At 38.2% G+C, this 16,608-nt stretch overlaps 1 protein-coding gene and 1 pseudogene across 2 annotated transcripts; both read left to right on the top strand.

Annotated features, from left to right (window-relative positions):
* The first annotated feature begins 2,200 nt into the window (after nucleotides 1-2,200).
* On the top strand, nucleotides 2,201-13,440 carry rtn2b (reticulon 2b). Of its 2 annotated transcripts, none has more exons than XM_048982966.1 (8): nucleotides 2,201-2,253; nucleotides 2,946-3,040; nucleotides 5,394-5,601; nucleotides 5,691-5,829; nucleotides 6,388-6,457; nucleotides 6,705-6,751; nucleotides 9,075-9,133; nucleotides 11,269-13,440. In XM_048982966.1, the coding sequence occupies exons 1-8, from the start codon at nucleotides 2,216-2,218 to the stop codon at nucleotides 11,351-11,353; spliced, it is 741 nt and encodes a 246-aa protein (XP_048838923.1). In that variant the 5' UTR covers nucleotides 2,201-2,215; the 3' UTR covers nucleotides 11,354-13,440. The 2 variants fall into 2 exon arrangements, with proteins under 2 accessions (XP_048838923.1, XP_048838924.1); XM_048982967.1 differs by lacking the exon at nucleotides 2,201-2,253 and adding an exon at nucleotides 3,960-4,043 and having other exon boundaries at nucleotides 2,956-3,040.
* On the top strand, nucleotides 4,943-5,074 carry LOC125713538 (U4 spliceosomal RNA; annotated as a pseudogene).
* Nucleotides 13,441-16,608: the final 3,168 nt, after the last annotated feature.

The raw sequence follows: 16,608 nt of genomic DNA, 5'->3' as shown, positions 1-16,608 counted from the left end.
TCCCTGAATTGTGATTGGCTGACCTGTTTCTGTGCATCTATCTCAGTATAATCTTCCAGCCTCTCTCTCACATGCTCTGCCATGGCCCTCCCTGCCTTTATTTTTATTCCGTCAGCTAATCTCCCCCTATGATGACCTTATATTACCGGATTTCAGCGATTGCAATTGCAAGTGTGTCAGTATTTCTGAAATAAAAAATAATTAAGAACACATAGATTCATGAAATAATATATTTTTTTTTAATGTGGCTTCTGAGTCAGCTGTCAGGATAACCCTTATCCTTAGGCACATTGAAGTAAATACATGCAGTAAATAGCAATTTAAATATAGTATCCATATGACTCTTAATTTCAGATACAACAATATTTTCCAGATACAAAATAGACTTTCAGTTATTATATTGCTGTTGTTTTTTTAATGAACAAACAAATCATGTAATTAATCCACCTCTTTGTTTAAACATATTGTAGCTTTCAGTTACAATTAACCAATTTTTTTCTATTTTTAATATTCCAGCTTCAGACAATTTCACCTAAAAAAGTCACAATCTTTCCCCACAAAAATTGTAATATTGTAATCTAACACTAAACACTACATTCCATATTTCATATAACTAGTGAGTAATAGTAATACTGAAATATTAGTGTATGGGCAACTCTTCTTGCTAACAATTGGTGGTCAGAAAAAATGCACATTAAGGAATTAAATTGTATCATGTTTCATTTAAACTAAAAGTAAACAAATATTCTAAGATATCCCGAAAAATGAAAAGAGGGAGACATTTAGCAGTAATAGTAAAAAAAAACAAGCTATAATTTAAGTAAAAGGTTTGTATAAAATTTTTTGTGTTATTTACAGCAGACAGCTGGAAATATATATGAACATGCAAATGATATGTAGCAAAAAAACAGCACAATTAAAGGTGAAATCACTGTATTTTAATATATTTATATACAGTGCATTAAACTGAAGTTCTTTGCCGTTTTTGTCTTCTCTTCCAATACATTCCCATTTTCTACCCTCAGCTCTTCGCAAGCAGAACCACAGTCCTCAAAATCTATGCAGTGTTCTGCTGACCACTGATGTCATCCCCCATCACACTGGATTGTGGAACAGCCAGTCTGCTGTCTACACGGCTGACTTCCCCTGCCCTCCAGTGCACTCAGCACTTCATGCCCTGGATCTGCCCTGAGATGATGCCTACCCTATCTGCCTACTTCTCTTTTTCCCGGACTCCCCGTTTTATAGATTTGCTCATTTCCAAGACCTGGAAATATACTTCTCCATTTGTATACCATGCGGTTACTGTGACTAACTGCCATTTAATGGCCACCAGGTTGACTAGGAAACTTAGTCAAAGAGCCGGATACGCAGTTATCAGGCATCACTAATGATGGATTCCTTGTCCGGTACATATTGTGTTTTTAGTTATTTATTATGCTGTGACGCCCTCTGTAGCCACACGGCGAGGCTTAGTCTGTCTCTAATTACGTGTTTTTTTGTATGTTTTCTTTTTGTTTTATTTTATAACTGGCCCAGGCCTAACTAGTTCTTTTAGAGACTCCTGCAAGGAAGTGTGTTGCACGGATTAACCCACTGCGGTGAATAATCATGTTCACGGCTGCTGTGAATTTGTTCGAGTGGTGATTGCAGTGTGCCCCAATTGATGTGGTGAGTTGGGTCGGGTACAGTCTTGTGCGATTTTCCTTTTGTGAGTATCTTCTGATTATTCTTCTTTTGTATAATAAAAATGCCTTGTTGTATACCACAGTCTCCTCAATTATTGTAGATTGTTAAGGGAACCCCTAACTCTTTTATAAATTGGGGTGGCATGATCCGCTTTGTGAGGGCTGGTGAGTTGCGTGGAACTAAGTTTTCCACGACTTGACTCGCCCCTCACACCAGTTATGTACAACTTGTACATTCACCTGGTATAAAATCAGGAAGATCAGACCTTATTTGACTGAGTATGCAGCTCAGGTTCTAGTCCAGGCCCTTGTCAACTAAAACTACATACTGTATAAGACTAGCAGCTTGTGCTGTCAGACTGGTTCAGATGTTTGAAAATGCTGTAGCATTTCTGGTATTCAAATGTTCCTATGTTATACATTTCTTTCTTGTTTTTCATTGGCTCCCTATAGGTGTTTGCGTCAAGTTTAAGTCCTTGGTGTTGGCTTTCAGAGCCACTAATGGACTGACACCCATCTTCATCAAGATGCTCCTCAAGAGATACGTCCCATCTCGCTCTCTTTGGTCAGTAAACCAACACCCCTCAGAGATCCCTCTGCCACATGAGAAGTTTTACTCTAAACATTTCTCACGTGTGATTCCCTGATGGTGGTATCAGCTGCCAAACCATATCCAGTGATCATATTCCTTTCAATCTTCAAGAAATACTTCAATACACATGTGTTCCAGGAACACCTCTACCACCCTACACCACTGTATGCTGCTACCTACACCCTGCATGCCCTTATTGTTGGCTTTTTTGCTCAAAAGCTCAGCCCAGCAGACTCTTTGACTGCTGTATGCTTGTTATGTGCTATTCGCCTCACTTGTACATCACATTGGGCAAAAAAATCGTTTGCTAAAGAATTAATGTAAATGTAAATTTCTTGTGTGGCCACAGCCTAATTTAAATCATGAAGCTTCTCAATTTTTCAGGTCCCTTCTGCTTGTAAATCTTGTGATTTGTTTTTAAATTACAAAAAAACACAATTTAAAAGATTTAAAATGGCAAATATTTATCATTCCTTATATTTATTTTATGCATTATTAAATGATGTATTTGAAAAAAAATTATGATAAAAAGGTTAATTTGACTCATTTCAACCAATAACAATCGATTGTTTGATAGAGCAAGATGATAAACGGTCGAGTCACAGGATATGTTAGGTATTATGTAAAGATATATTTAGTCCCATTTGGTTGTGTACTGCTGACAGGGCTAAGGCACCCATAAACAGATCGTGGTTCAGGGGAAAGTGGAGAGGCAGCAAGACGTACTCTACGGACAGAGCTGCAAAAATGTCCAGCAAAGGTGAGACTCACTTGTAAATTCAAGGAATTCTTTGGTTCACACAGCAACTTGGGAGTATTGGATGTTGTTTGGATTATCAGTAGATAAAAAAAAAGCTTCACTGACAAACCTGCATCTTACAATGATCTCTGCTTTGCCTTTAAAAGGCAGACTAGCACTGAAGGAGTTCCTTTCTAGGCTGACGTTTAAACTTCTTTCATGTGGTCATCAGATCAAAACATATACTTGATATAATATTCCCATGTATGTGGAAAAAAGGGGGATTATATAATTGTACTAGAAAAGATTAAAGTTGGAAAAATGGAAGGATTTCAAAGTTTTAATTGTCTAATTCTCTATTACTGATTTGCAGTTTCTGTTCGAACAGCTTGTAAGATATTACAGTCTACGCATCAATGCTTTTTAAAGACAACATGTTGATCTTTTGTAGGAACTTTGTTGAGATTATTTTCGTTTTGGAATGTTTGACTAAAAATGTTTGATCTAAAAATACAAAAATGTAATATATTTAACATGAGCACATGTATACATTTCCTTTTTTTAATAAATATCTTTGGTGTTTTTTTATCAATTACAAGTGCTCATTAACAAGTTTGTGCATATACAAGTTTCTGAATGCCTGACATTGATATTGCTACAGGTGACATAGATGTCTGCTGTTCTTCCATAAGACAGAAGTAGCCATATTAAAAAAAAACTGAAAATGCAAAGAATATGAATAAATATAATTTAAAATTAACAAAAAAGTAACAAATTTTTAACACAAAATACTGTGGAATTCCTGATATAGGTTTTACCCAATAATTTTGAGGTAACAATACTAATTCTATATCAGCACTGAAAGCATTCACTACATTATAGTTTATGGCATTATAATTTGCATTGTATAATTTTAACTAATGTGAGCTTTTTTTCCCAGTCAGAGATATATAGAAGAAAATAAATGCCATAATGTATCTACTACTTTTTAAAATTATCACTTTAAACCTTCATGCAGCTAAATGTAAGTATTACGTACAAAAAATGTTATTTATTTCACCACTTTTTCATATGGTTTCCAGTTTTATAACCATATATGACATGTTCCTTTATAGACGTGCTCAAAATAAATGGGGTTCTTCAAAGGCAGAAATGTTATGGTATTTTATAATGACTGTTTTCTAGAAGCTTCAATCATGTTGGCTGCAGTTATCAACAAACGGTGCACAGGGGTGTTAGGTTTGAAACTGCTCCTGAAATGAAGAGTGATTGCTAGTTTAGAATAGATTTGCTGAACTATTCTACCAGAATGACTGTCTGGCCACATAAGACTGAGTGTAAATAAAGTGGCATAACGTAAGTTGCATTTACTGGTGAAAGACTGAGGACGGGAGCAGACATAGTGAAGCCTGGCAGCAGGTGCCCGCTGGAGGCCTCATGCAGTGTCTGCTTCCTTGTCCATTCCTCTTGGCTCTACTCCCATCTCCTTCAGTTATATTAAGCATGGCTTGAATTTCAGGTCCTCCTTCCTTCTCCTTTAAGACAGCTAGGCCCTATTTAGGGGTGGGGGCTTTAACCCCCTATATTTTGTCTCAGCCCCCTGAAAAATAGCTTTTCTAAAACCATTTCATGATTGGTTTTTGGATACATTTCATATTGGCTATATTGTGGAGTCACCCCCGCACTTCTCTCGACAAATTTAATCATGGGTGGGGTGATGTCCCATGGGTGATGTCCCCCCCCCCACCGCAAGGATCAAATACTATAATTGTCACTGTATTAAACAGCACTGCATTCTTCTTAAACTTAAAGGGTTAATACATAATCACGAGACTAAAAATTTTAATCGTAGTTTTAAAAGCATGAATTATTCCTCAGCATGAATATGTACCTCAGGGTAAATAAGTATTTTTCTGCAGTGGCAGTTTTGCGCAGTGACAAAATTGTAGCCCATGCGACTTAACCGAGGTGTGATTATTGCTGGTTGAAAACTTAAACCAATACCCTGCCAAGAAAATAGTTGGCTTCGGCAGTGTTTATTCGTCTTTTAAGAGACTATTTGGGGACAATGTGTGGTCCAGAGGGCTAAGCCTCTGTGCCTATGATTGGAAAGTTGCAGGTTCAAGTCTGGCCTTGGCATATCTACAGGTCCTTGAGCAAGGCCCGTAACCCCCAGCTGTCTGGGTGCTGCTATGGGTATCTGCCCTTCACGTCAGGAGGCATAAAGTGAATTTCCCCACAGGAATCAATAAAATATCAATTACTATTGTAATAAATACTGCGAACATATCTGAGAGCTAATCTCTAATCCAGAGCTTCCTGTGTTTTTTTTCTGTGTGATATTTTATTCTCTCTCTCCATCCTCTTGTGGCAGTAATGGACCTGATCTACTGGCGAGAGATGGAGAAGACCGGCATTGTGTTCACAGGGCTGGTCATAGGTTTGCTCTGCATGTTCCAGTATAGCACCATCTCTGTGGTATCCAACTTCTGCTTGACAGTTATGTGTTTCACCTTCCCTGTCCGCCTCCTCTTCAAGGCCCTGGAGCTGCTACATTTCAGAAACGTGGTCCACCCCTTCAAGTGAGTACTACATTCACCATACTGCAGTTTATTTTGTGGCTGTGTTTAACAACTTGTCTGTATCAGGTTATCTTGCCTTCTTTCTTTAGCTCTTATCTGGAATATGACCTCTCTCTGACTGACGAACAGACTGTGCGCCATGTGGAAACAATCGTTCTGATGGCGGCCACGGCCATAACGGAAATGAAGCATCTCTTATTTGTTGGCAGTATTTATGACTCCATAAAGGTTTGGTATCAATATCACAAAATGCATATATTTATATGGGCCAGAGCAGCTTAGTGGGTCGCACAGTGGCCTGGCACCTTCCGGGCTGTGGTTCTGATCCCTGCTACACCTCTGTCCACATGGAGCTTGGTCTGTGACCCGAGCCGAGCCCGATGGACCACTACAAAGTACTGGGTTTCAGGCAGGGTACGGGTCAGTTTTCTTATGTTCAACTTCGGGCTTGTGTTGGGTTTGGGTTCGTTTCTTCGGTGTAAATTGGTTTTTGAGCTTGCTGGGTCCTTTGGCAGTAACAGTAGATCCCCTTCCATTAGTTGGTTTTAGATTTGCTAGTACTATTTGGGTTGGGTAGGGTTCAGTCTCAAGGTCTCGGGAATCGGCCAGGCTTGGGACTTAATTTCACGCCGTACAAAACTCTACTGCATGTTCTTCCTGTGTGCGGGTGGTTTTCCTGTCATGTAACTGCAGAAATTTAAGCAAATGTGAAATATACGACATGTATTTCATACAAAAATATTAGTCCATAAATATAAATATAAGTATTTTTTTGTGGATTGGCAGTTCATTGTCCTGATGTACCTGCTGACCTACGTAGGAGTGCGATGCAATGGCCTGACACTGATGATTGCCGGTAAGGCGCTGCACACAATGTTCATTCGCCTTCCTTTGTTGTCATCGTTCCTCAGTATTACCTTTTCTTGCTGAACCACATGACTCTCAGTCAGTGTCATTACACTGTCATTTTCAGGAACACAACTGCCATCTGCTTACATGGTATTGCGTACTTTGCTCAAGAAGGACAGCAGTTTCAAAACAAGACTGAATCTTATTGGAGTTATATAGGTGGTAATTGTTAAATTCTTCTGATTCACCTTTAGGTGTGATATCGGTCTTTTCACTCCCCTTGTTCTACAGGCAACACCAGGTAAGACCCTAAGTTAAGAGTCTCCTCCTCCAAACAGAAAATCATGTGGAATTAAATATATACAGCATGAAGAGAAATTCTACAGGTTGATTTATGATGCACTTAAGAATTAGAAGGGATAAGGTTATGTGCTCTAAGTGGTTTTAAACATGGTAATGAAAGTTGGTGCCAGTATCTCAGAAATCCCTCCTGGCAATTTTATGTTGTGCAGTATAAAAAGTTTATGGAGTCTACAGCACCACAAACAAAAAACATTCAGTCAGCAACAGTTCTGTGGGCCAGAACAGAGAAATGTCATATGTGAATGGCATTAAAGCTACACACTAAGGACAGAATTCCTGGGATGCACCTCTCAGTCTTTGAATTCAGGTGTTTCATTCAAATCCATTGCCACATGTGTATAAAATCAAGCATTTTCGATCATTCATCCAGGACAGTATTTGTGAGGTCTGACCTGGCTCACAGTCTCCGCTCTAATTCACCCCAAAGGTGTTCTGTCAGGCTGAGGTCACCTATGTCCTTATGGACCTTGCCTTGTGTACTGGTGTGCTGTCATGTTGGAATAGGAAGGGGCCAAGCCCAACCCCTTCAACTGGAAGTAAGGGACCAAGTCCAACCCCTGAAAAACAGCCCCACACAATAATCCGCCTCCACCAAACTTTACACTTGACACAATACAGTCAGGCAAGGACCTTTCTCCTGACAACCAGCAAACCCATCAGATTGCCAGACAGAGAAGCATGATTTGTCACTCCAGAGAACACGGCTCCACTGCTCTAGAGTTCAGTGTTGGCGTGCTTTACACCACTGCATCCAATGCTTTGCAGTGCACTTGGTGATGGAAGGCTTGGATGCAGCTTCTCAGTCATGGAATCCCATTCCGTGACATTTTCTATGCAGTGTTCTTGAGCTAATCTGAAGGCCACGCGAAGTTTGGTGGTCTGTAGCTATTGACTCTTCAGACAGGTGGCGATTTCTGCATGCGTTGTCCCCGCTCTGTGATTTTACGTGTCCTACCACTTCGTGGCTGAGCTGCTGTTGTTCCCAATTGCTTCCAATTTGTTATAATACCACTAACAGTTGACCGTGGAATATTTAGTAGTGAGGAAATTTCATGAGTGGACTTATTGCACAGGCAGCATCCTATCATGGTACCACACTTGTATCCACTGATCTCCTGAGAGTGACCCATTCGTTCAAAAACGTTTGTAGAAGCAGTGTGCATGCCTAAGTGCTTGATCTTATACACCTGTGGCTATGGAAGCGATTGGAACACCTGAATTCAATGATTTGGAGGGGTGTCCCAATACTTTTGGCAATATAGTGTATCTGTGTATTTCTGCGTTAGTTATCGTTTTGATTCTTAAATTTAGTTTTAGAATTTATTATTTCTATTTCAAGTAGAGTTTATCTTTAGTTTTTGGTATGGCTTTATTTGCTTGTGTTTTAAAAATGTAAATGTATTTAGTTGTTATATATCTTACTTTAGACTTCAGGTCATTTTGATTCTAGGTATAGATAGAAACTTGTAGAGTTTTGCTAAATACTACATAATGTCGTAATATGGTGTTGTTGGGTATTTCTGTGGTTCAGTTGCATTACACAAAACGCACAAATACAAACAAAATCAATATGTTGGCTAATTAATATTCAAAAATGGAATTTCTTATTTGGTTGTAGTTTTTTTATTTTCATATTTTGTCTTATTTCATTTTGTGGAAATTCATTGTGATTTGCACCAAGCACACTCTTGTGTGCAGTAAGAACTGACCCTAGTCTGCTCATCCACCACTTAAGGGGTTTAAAAGTACTGGCCTGCAAAAAAAATCATCATAAAATCTGGCCTGTAAATTGTTTTTCATTTTTCTGATTAATAAAAGTCATTCTGCTGATATGCGTTAGCAAGCTCAGCAAGTTTCACTGGTTTTTCTGAATAAAAAGAAAATGTGTGAGTCACAGGGCAGCTCAATAAGCAAAACAAAGTTACAACATTACTCTGTTTGGACAAGCATTGGGTCACACCTCTAAATCATTGAATTCAGGTGGTTCAATCAGACCCATTGCAACGTGTGCATAAAATCAAGCACCTACGCATGCAGTCAGGTTTACAAACATTTGTGAAAGAATGGGCTGTATCATTCGTTAAAGCAATGACCCTTGAAACCAAAATTGGGTTTTTTGTGGTACTTCATAGGGTACCAGTATGCATAAATCGTCCACTGAGTATATGTATGTACAGACACATCAACACAAATATCAATATTTTATTTGAACTGTTTGTGTAGATGACTGCAACCTACTCCAAGCCCTCTTTGTGTTACAGGAGAAGATTGACAAATTAGTGACAAAGTTCCGGACTTCTGTAAACAAAATCAAAGATACGTAAGTACTTTCTTCATTCCCTTGTGACAAATAAATCTTATTACAGTAATTTGAAAAGTTTAATGCTATTGATATCATTTTAAAGACAATAGTTTACTGTAAATTTGTGTGCAAAGTACATTCCTTATGGATTGGATGGCCCTGCAGATTCGTCACCACAGCACAAAGACTTTCCCTCACTTCTGCAGTGCAAAATTCAGGTTTTCTGCTCCTTGTAATAGAAATCTTAAATGCACCTATTTACATTTTCATTCAGTCACCTGGCCAACACTCAAACCTGACTGATGGCCTTTCCTGCAATTCAGTTGAGAGGTTACAGTAAAAAGGGAAAAAGTTGTACCTACTAGATATGACCCCACTTATTTGTTTCTTAGAGCCATTAAATGTCAGAATATCTCTATATTACATCTTTTCCCCCCCAACAGAAGCCTCTCCCACAATAGAACCATGTTTAAAGCAGGACAGGATATCCATAAACTCTGTTGACAATGACTAAATGTAGCTACTTATGCCTCTAGCTTTCGGCTCTTGGCAGCTCTGCATCAGATACTAAAGGATCCTAACAAAACCTACTGTTCATATATGTGGAGACACCATCTATTTCCCCCCAGTCACCTCCACATAAGCGTGTCACATTTCATGGCGCTAAAGTCGGCCAAATGGGACTCCATATTACCCAGTTTGGCAGCTGGTTTGATAAAAGCTACTGTGTGCAAGATGCCTCTAAAATTACCACAAGTGAGCCACTTTGTACACTGGAAATGGCCTACATATATGTTATTTGGGTTATGTGGAAATAGCGACTGTTTCTTTGTACATTACAATATTCATAACAGTTTGTAATGTTCTGCCTCATGTATGTCACTTTTGACAAAAGCGTCTGCTATATAAATGTTGTTATACTGTAGAACCCACAACACCATATAATGATGATGATGATGATGATGATGAAAACAACAGATTATTAAAGAATTAAAGAATTAAGTTGTTACAAATGGTTAGGGAAAATTTGGCTATGTTAGATAAGTTGCTCGCAGGGTTAAACAGATTTAATGTATATTTTATGATCTGTCTGACTTTGACCTCAAAAATGTAGAGTATTAATGCATGACCATGCAATGTAGATAGACAATGAAATTCAACTCACAAAAAAGTACATATGCTTTCTGTTATTTGAGGTGTAAGGATTTGTTGAATATTACTAGCACATATTAACTGAAGTACTCAAAACCTATGGTACTTCCATCCATCCATCCATTTTCCAAACCGCTTATCCTACTGGGTCGCGGGGGGTCCGGAGCCTATCCTGGAAGCAATGGGCACGAGGCAGGGAACAACCCTGGATGGGGGGCCAGCCCATCGCAGGGCACACTCACACACCATGCACACCTACAGGCAATTTAGCAACTCCAATTAGCCTCAGCATGTTTTTGGACTGTGGGGGGAAACCGGAGTACCCGGAGGAAACCCCACGACGACATGGGGAGAACATGCAAACTCCACACACATGTGACCCAGGCGGAGACTCGAACCCGGGTCCCAGAGGTGCGAGGCAACAGTGCTAACCACTGCACCACCATGCCGCCCCCCTATGGTACTTTATCTTTTTAAATACCACATATTCCATATAGAGAGTGGCACAGTGGTGGAGCAGTTATTGCTGTTGCCTCACACCTCTGGGACCTCTGAGTCTCCACCTGGGTCACATGTGTGTGGAGTTTGCATGTTCTCCCCAAGTCCTCGTGGGGTTTCTTCCAGGTACTCCGGTTTCCCCCCACAGTCCAAAAACATGCTGAGGCTAATTGGAGTTACCAAATTGCCTGTAGGTGTGCCTGAATGCTGTGTGATTGTGCCCTGTGACGTATTGGTGCCCCATCCTGGGTTGTTCCCTGCTTTGTGCCCATAGCCTTTGTGATAGGCTCCAGACCCCCCTTGACCCAGAATAGGATGAGCAGTTACAGAAAAAAGGATGCTTGTACCATATATAAGGAAATCACATTATGATATTCATGTTCACATAAAATGTTCACATACTTACATCATCTTCTTTACTTTTCACCAAACTCCTATTCATATCAAATAAAAAGCAACTGAATACCACACTGAATATTACACTTGACTTTTTTTGTTTTTAGATTTCAGCTGTTGCTTCAAAACATTAAATCTGCCCGAGCTTCTGCCCCCACCTCTGGACCCAAAGCCAAACCCAAAACAAAATGAAGAGTTAACAAAAGGTATAAGAGTGAAGATGAAGAGAGAAGATGGACTAAAGACTCCATGACGCCTTAAATAGGGTCAGCCTTAATTATACATTACTAAGCCGAATAGGGCAATGAGCACTGGGTACTGAGAGCTGTGGTTTACAGTAATCTTTCTAGTATGTCTAAGTGGCCAAATTCACTGTTCAATCAGTACAAAAAGTTACTGTTTGGGATTAATGAAATCCAGATATTATAACTTTGTTTTACATAGTATGTTGTACATACATTCTAGTTTAGTTTTAAACGAAGTACAGACATTGAGATTTTAAGTTTCCTTTTTTTAACCTTCACAGTTGCTTCACAGTTTCCTGGGTAGTTCCCCTGCAGGTTGTGCCTCATCATTTAAGATGTTTTTGCATAGAGTGGCAGAGTTTGCTGTTAAAACCCTAAAATCAGTACAAACATCCAGCCTGGAACCTTGCACCCTAATCTGTAACCTACTCGTCCTTCTACGCATTACTGAAAGGTAAATGTTCCGGTATTGTAAATGTGAATTAGAACAATTGCATTAAAATCTAGCACAAAACAGTTGTGTTGTTAAAAAAGAACTGCTTGGAATTCTCGCGGGTATTCTGAAACTTTTGAAAGTTTGATGTGGCATAAGGCTTTGTAAAGAATCACAAAATCAGACCCCATGCAGGATGTTGTGAGTACACTATGTAATAAAATCAATCCCGTCGTTATTTTTTATTGCTTTGAAAAACAGCGATTTACACACACCTTACTTACAAAATGCATGCAGATGGGAGACTGTTCAAAAACGTTGAACGCATTGAAGTGAACTCAACTAAAAACAAGAACATTCAATTAATTCAAATGACAAAACCCACCCTGCTGACTGCAGATATGCTTGGTTCTAATCTCTAAGGACTTTGGAAAATGGATAGAATAGAAAAGTTTACTTTCTCCAAAGGCAGGATTTTATAATAGTATTCAGTTATTCAATATGTTTATACACAAGTAAACGGATGTATTAATTGTAATGTTTGTATTTCATTTACTATTCATATGAAAAACAGAATGGGGTCTAGTGTGTTTAAACAATCAAATATAAGAACAAGAAGCCCTTCAAATGATAATGATTAAAATTTACATTAATTTACTGATTTGCTTGTATATAAAACTGATGTTTGGCAGAAAAGTTATATCCTCAATTTTTCTTGTTTAGCTGGAAATGTTGTCCTCAGTAATTCTGTAAAAACATTTACTAAATTATTACTTTTCATAATACAGTTTAAATATAATATTTTTGTTACCAAAACACATGGCCAATATTATCCCCAGTTAGTTCCTTAGGCAGAAATTATAACACCCATCTAAAAATACAAAAATATTTAATTTACCTATCAACAAATCAGATGTGATTACACAAGTCATGTACAAATTTAAAAAAAGGCACTCACTGTCACCCCCCTTCTACTAATCACGTATTCAGTGCTGGGTCACTGCAAATGGAAAAACAAAACAAGATTTAAGAACTGCATTTTTAAGTTGCTAGAGTTTTCATTTATGATTCCATTAAGAATAACATCTTATTTGTGTTTATTTGGATTGTAGTGATATTAGTGATATTAATTGCTAATTAAAATTATGTTCAGAAAGATACTATATATCTAAGTAACTGCAAATTATATTGTCTTGGTTCAATTATTAACTTTACTTTCTTCAAGCCCACAACCCCGATATTTATAAAGCCATAGTGGTTCTCCCTCAATCCAAAATGAGGCGTCTGACTTAAATCGGTGCCTCTAATTTACTTACACTTACAGTAAGTGATGGTGAATGTGTGAGTGTGTCTGCAATCGCCAAAGAGTGTGACCCTGTACTGGATAAACAGTCACAGAAAATGGATGGATGGAACTCTGATAATTTGTTGCATTATAATAGTTTTATACATGTGCTACATAATAAGTTATGCTGTAACAGCACAGAGCAAAAGTAATAAAAAATTTCATAGGCCTGGTCATAATGACTTTAGCAGTACTGTATCTCCTTAGAAGTAATTTTGCCTAAACGTTTGCCAAATTAAATTGACTCACTAATGAATATGACTGGCCTGCTTTTTTTCATTGATTCCTGACTGCATGATCTTGATCCAAAATACACAATTCTGATATTTCCATGCTATATCCTCACCATTTGTTTGGCCTAATAACTGGATTTTGAACTACATGTTTGGTGTATTTCATACCGTTCTCTTGGAAAGGTGATGATCAATTACTAAAATAAATTTTTTGCAAACCACCTGACGTACTTAGCAGCACACATATATTATTTTTTATTCCAATAAACATTTGCATGCACCATATTTGGTGTTTTAAAGATCAGAAAGTGGTTAATTTAAAATCTATGGCTGTTATATGTTCTTGCATAATTTAAATAAATATGTCATATACTGTAAATTTAACCATATGGTTAACACTGCCTACTGTATATTCAATTATTCCTTAATTTCCTAAATGTATATAACATATGCTTATATAAGTTCTTGAATAATCCCACAAACCAATAAAAGTAGTGTATTTAATCTGCAGTAGCTGCAATTTAATCCACAGCCTCATTGTGGCACTGTAAATCCCTGTAAATGTGCTCTATCATAATGACAGTGAAGGATTGTTGAATGTTTCTTTCTTAATTCATCCTCTGAAAATGATTATTTGTTACCGTTTCACATACTGTATGATTTCAAATTTTTTTAATGATTACTTCAAAATAAAGTGTTGCAACAGGTTTGCATAAACAAAGTACTGTTCACAGCTGTATTATTCCAAATGTTATTCAAATCGAGTGAAAATAAACGTGTTAGAATATTTTACTAAAATATTTGCTTGGTTTGTTGGTTCGGATTAACCAATTTCATTAGATTATTCTACTTTACGGGAGAAAACTCCTTTATGTCTATTTATTGCTGTTCCTGTGGTTTTTTTGTTCCTTGTCGTTCTTTGCCAACTGTTGTATAATTGTTTGTCACAGAGATTGGGAAACTGCCCTGAGCTGCGTGGGAGAGCAGGCAGGTTGTACACGATGGATCCAATTTTGGAAATAATGGGTGAGGTAACCAGAAAGGGCAGATTCGGGGAATGCAAACACGAACAGCAGGTCCGCCATCGGAGGGGCAGAGTGCAACCGGCGGTGCAGGATCCTGGGCGAATGGAGCCGCTGGGAAACTGAAATCACAATGAAGTGAGAGTAAGAAGAGGAAGAGACAAAAACTCGACACGGACGGCAAGCGGGTCTAACATAGAACAGTGAGATACAACCAGGATGATCCAACATTAACACGATTCCGGTCTTGTGACTTGCGGCTACAGAGTTTCAAACTTCTGCTGCTCAGCCATACAGCCAGCATGTTTTTATAGGATACAAGGGCTGCTAGCTGGCAGCACATGCTGTGTGGATGGCAGGGTGACCGTGCCCACACAAGCTAACTGAGCTGATAGGCGGGAACATATCTGTGACTTAATGTAAATATACTCACACCACGAATGATAAGCAATTGGTGGATGGATAGTGTGTTTAAACATGAATATATTTTGTTTTAAACGTTTTCTCTCAATAATTTCTCTCTTCGTTTTGAATATTTCCTTAAAAATAAACATCACCTGTCAGTTTTAGTACAGTTTTTTTTTTTTCACTGAATATCGCCATCTGGATTGGTACTGCATCTACCCACTCAGAGGATAAATGAATGAATGTTACATTTATACAGGCTTTTTCAAGACTCCCAAAGCATCTCACAGATCAAGCTGGAAGCCACTTCAACCACCACCACTCTGTAGCACCCATCTGAATGACACAATGGCAGCCGTTCCTCACCAGAATGCTCATCACACAGTAACTAAGGTGGCGAAGGGGTAGGAGAGAATTCACTAGTTAGATACAGGGGAAGATTAGGAGGCAAAATTTGAAAGAGCCACAATGGGCAATTTTAGCCAGGATATCGGGCTACCACCCCTACTCTTTTGAAAAATGCTGAAGGATCTTTTATGGCCTCAGATAGTCAGGACTTTACGTCTCATCCAAAGGTGGGCCCCATTTTTATATCACAGTGTACCTGTCACTGCACTGGGGCACTGGGATCCATCCAGACCACAGGATGGGGTCACATCAACAAAACAGGACTTAAGTTCCATAAAGCAAGGAAGAAACCCTTCATTAATGAGAAACAGTGAAGAACCAGGCTGCAGCTACGCATGTGCGCGCGTGTGTGTGTATATATATATATATATATATATATATATATATATATAGATGCATACCCATACATTAACAAATCAAAAAACTAAATATTGTGCTAAATATGTGCCTTTTGTGTTGCTTTTACTTCTAGACTAACCAAGGACTATGACAATTATATCCAACGTCTACCAGATAAGCAAAGGTGGAAAGTTCAGGTCTGGAAAGTACCAGTTCAGACCAAGATTCTGTCCCAACCATCCCATTAAGTACTCTGTGAATGTCTTTTTTTATACTCAACTGTTTTGTTGAAACAAAATCTTGGTCTGGATTTGTACTCTTTGAACTTTCCACCTCTGCATATAAGCGGTATAGAAGACAGATGGATTTCTCCTTCTCTGAATCCCGAGCTATGCAGACCTAAATATGAATGTCTAGTAATGGGCGTGTGTATCTAATAAAGTGACCATTGTATGTTCATCTCATTATTTCCCATAATACATGCCCATTTTTAATATCAAAGATGCAAGTTTTCCCTTGCAATAAAATGTCAGCATTTCAAAAGATTTTCTTCTAAATGGTTAACAGTTTCTTTTTTACACTATATTCATTCATATGTAGTAAACCTTCACTTTGATCAATTGCAGTGATGTAACTGGTATCACAAAAATACATTTTAAAGTGTTATTAATTACAAAGCACTTCTGAAACACTGCAGTAGGATTCATAAGTCTTAAAAATATCCAGGCATTTGATTTATCTGTATTGAATTTCCCCTCTAAAAGGGTTCCGAATTTGCTGGATGTAGCTCTTCCAACTCTACTGAAAATTTAAAATTTTACATTGAAAAGAAAGCATATGATAACAGTCACAATTCTTGGTTTTATGATGCCACTCATATAGGCAGTAATGTTTGAAATAAAGAGAACCAGACGCCTATGTAGGTTAAATAACTGGCCATTGAAGTACAGCATCATGCAGAAGTTTTTAATGTTTGCTAGATATTTCGTGATATAGACTTTGTCTATACAGTTAATA

The sequence above is a fragment of the Brienomyrus brachyistius genome, chromosome 18 (assembly GCF_023856365.1).
Source record: "Brienomyrus brachyistius isolate T26 chromosome 18, BBRACH_0.4, whole genome shotgun sequence".
NCBI classification, from domain to species: domain Eukaryota; kingdom Metazoa; phylum Chordata; class Actinopteri; order Osteoglossiformes; family Mormyridae; genus Brienomyrus; species Brienomyrus brachyistius.
The sequence above is the reverse complement of the archived record's forward strand: the minus strand, read 5'-3'. Positions and strand labels throughout refer to the sequence as shown.

Excerpts from the sequence above, each read along its gene's own strand:
- rtn2b (XM_048982966.1), top strand. The coding sequence starts at position 2,216 with ATGCTCCTCAAGAGATACGTCCCATCTCGCTCTCTTTG. Across the intron at positions 2,254-2,945 it reads GTCCCATCTCGCTCTCTTTG|GGCTAAGGCACCCATAAACA; the intron begins GTCAGTAAACCA and ends TACTGCTGACAG. Across the intron at positions 5,830-6,387 it reads GTATTTATGACTCCATAAAG|TTCATTGTCCTGATGTACCT; the intron begins GTTTGGTATCAA and ends GTGGATTGGCAG.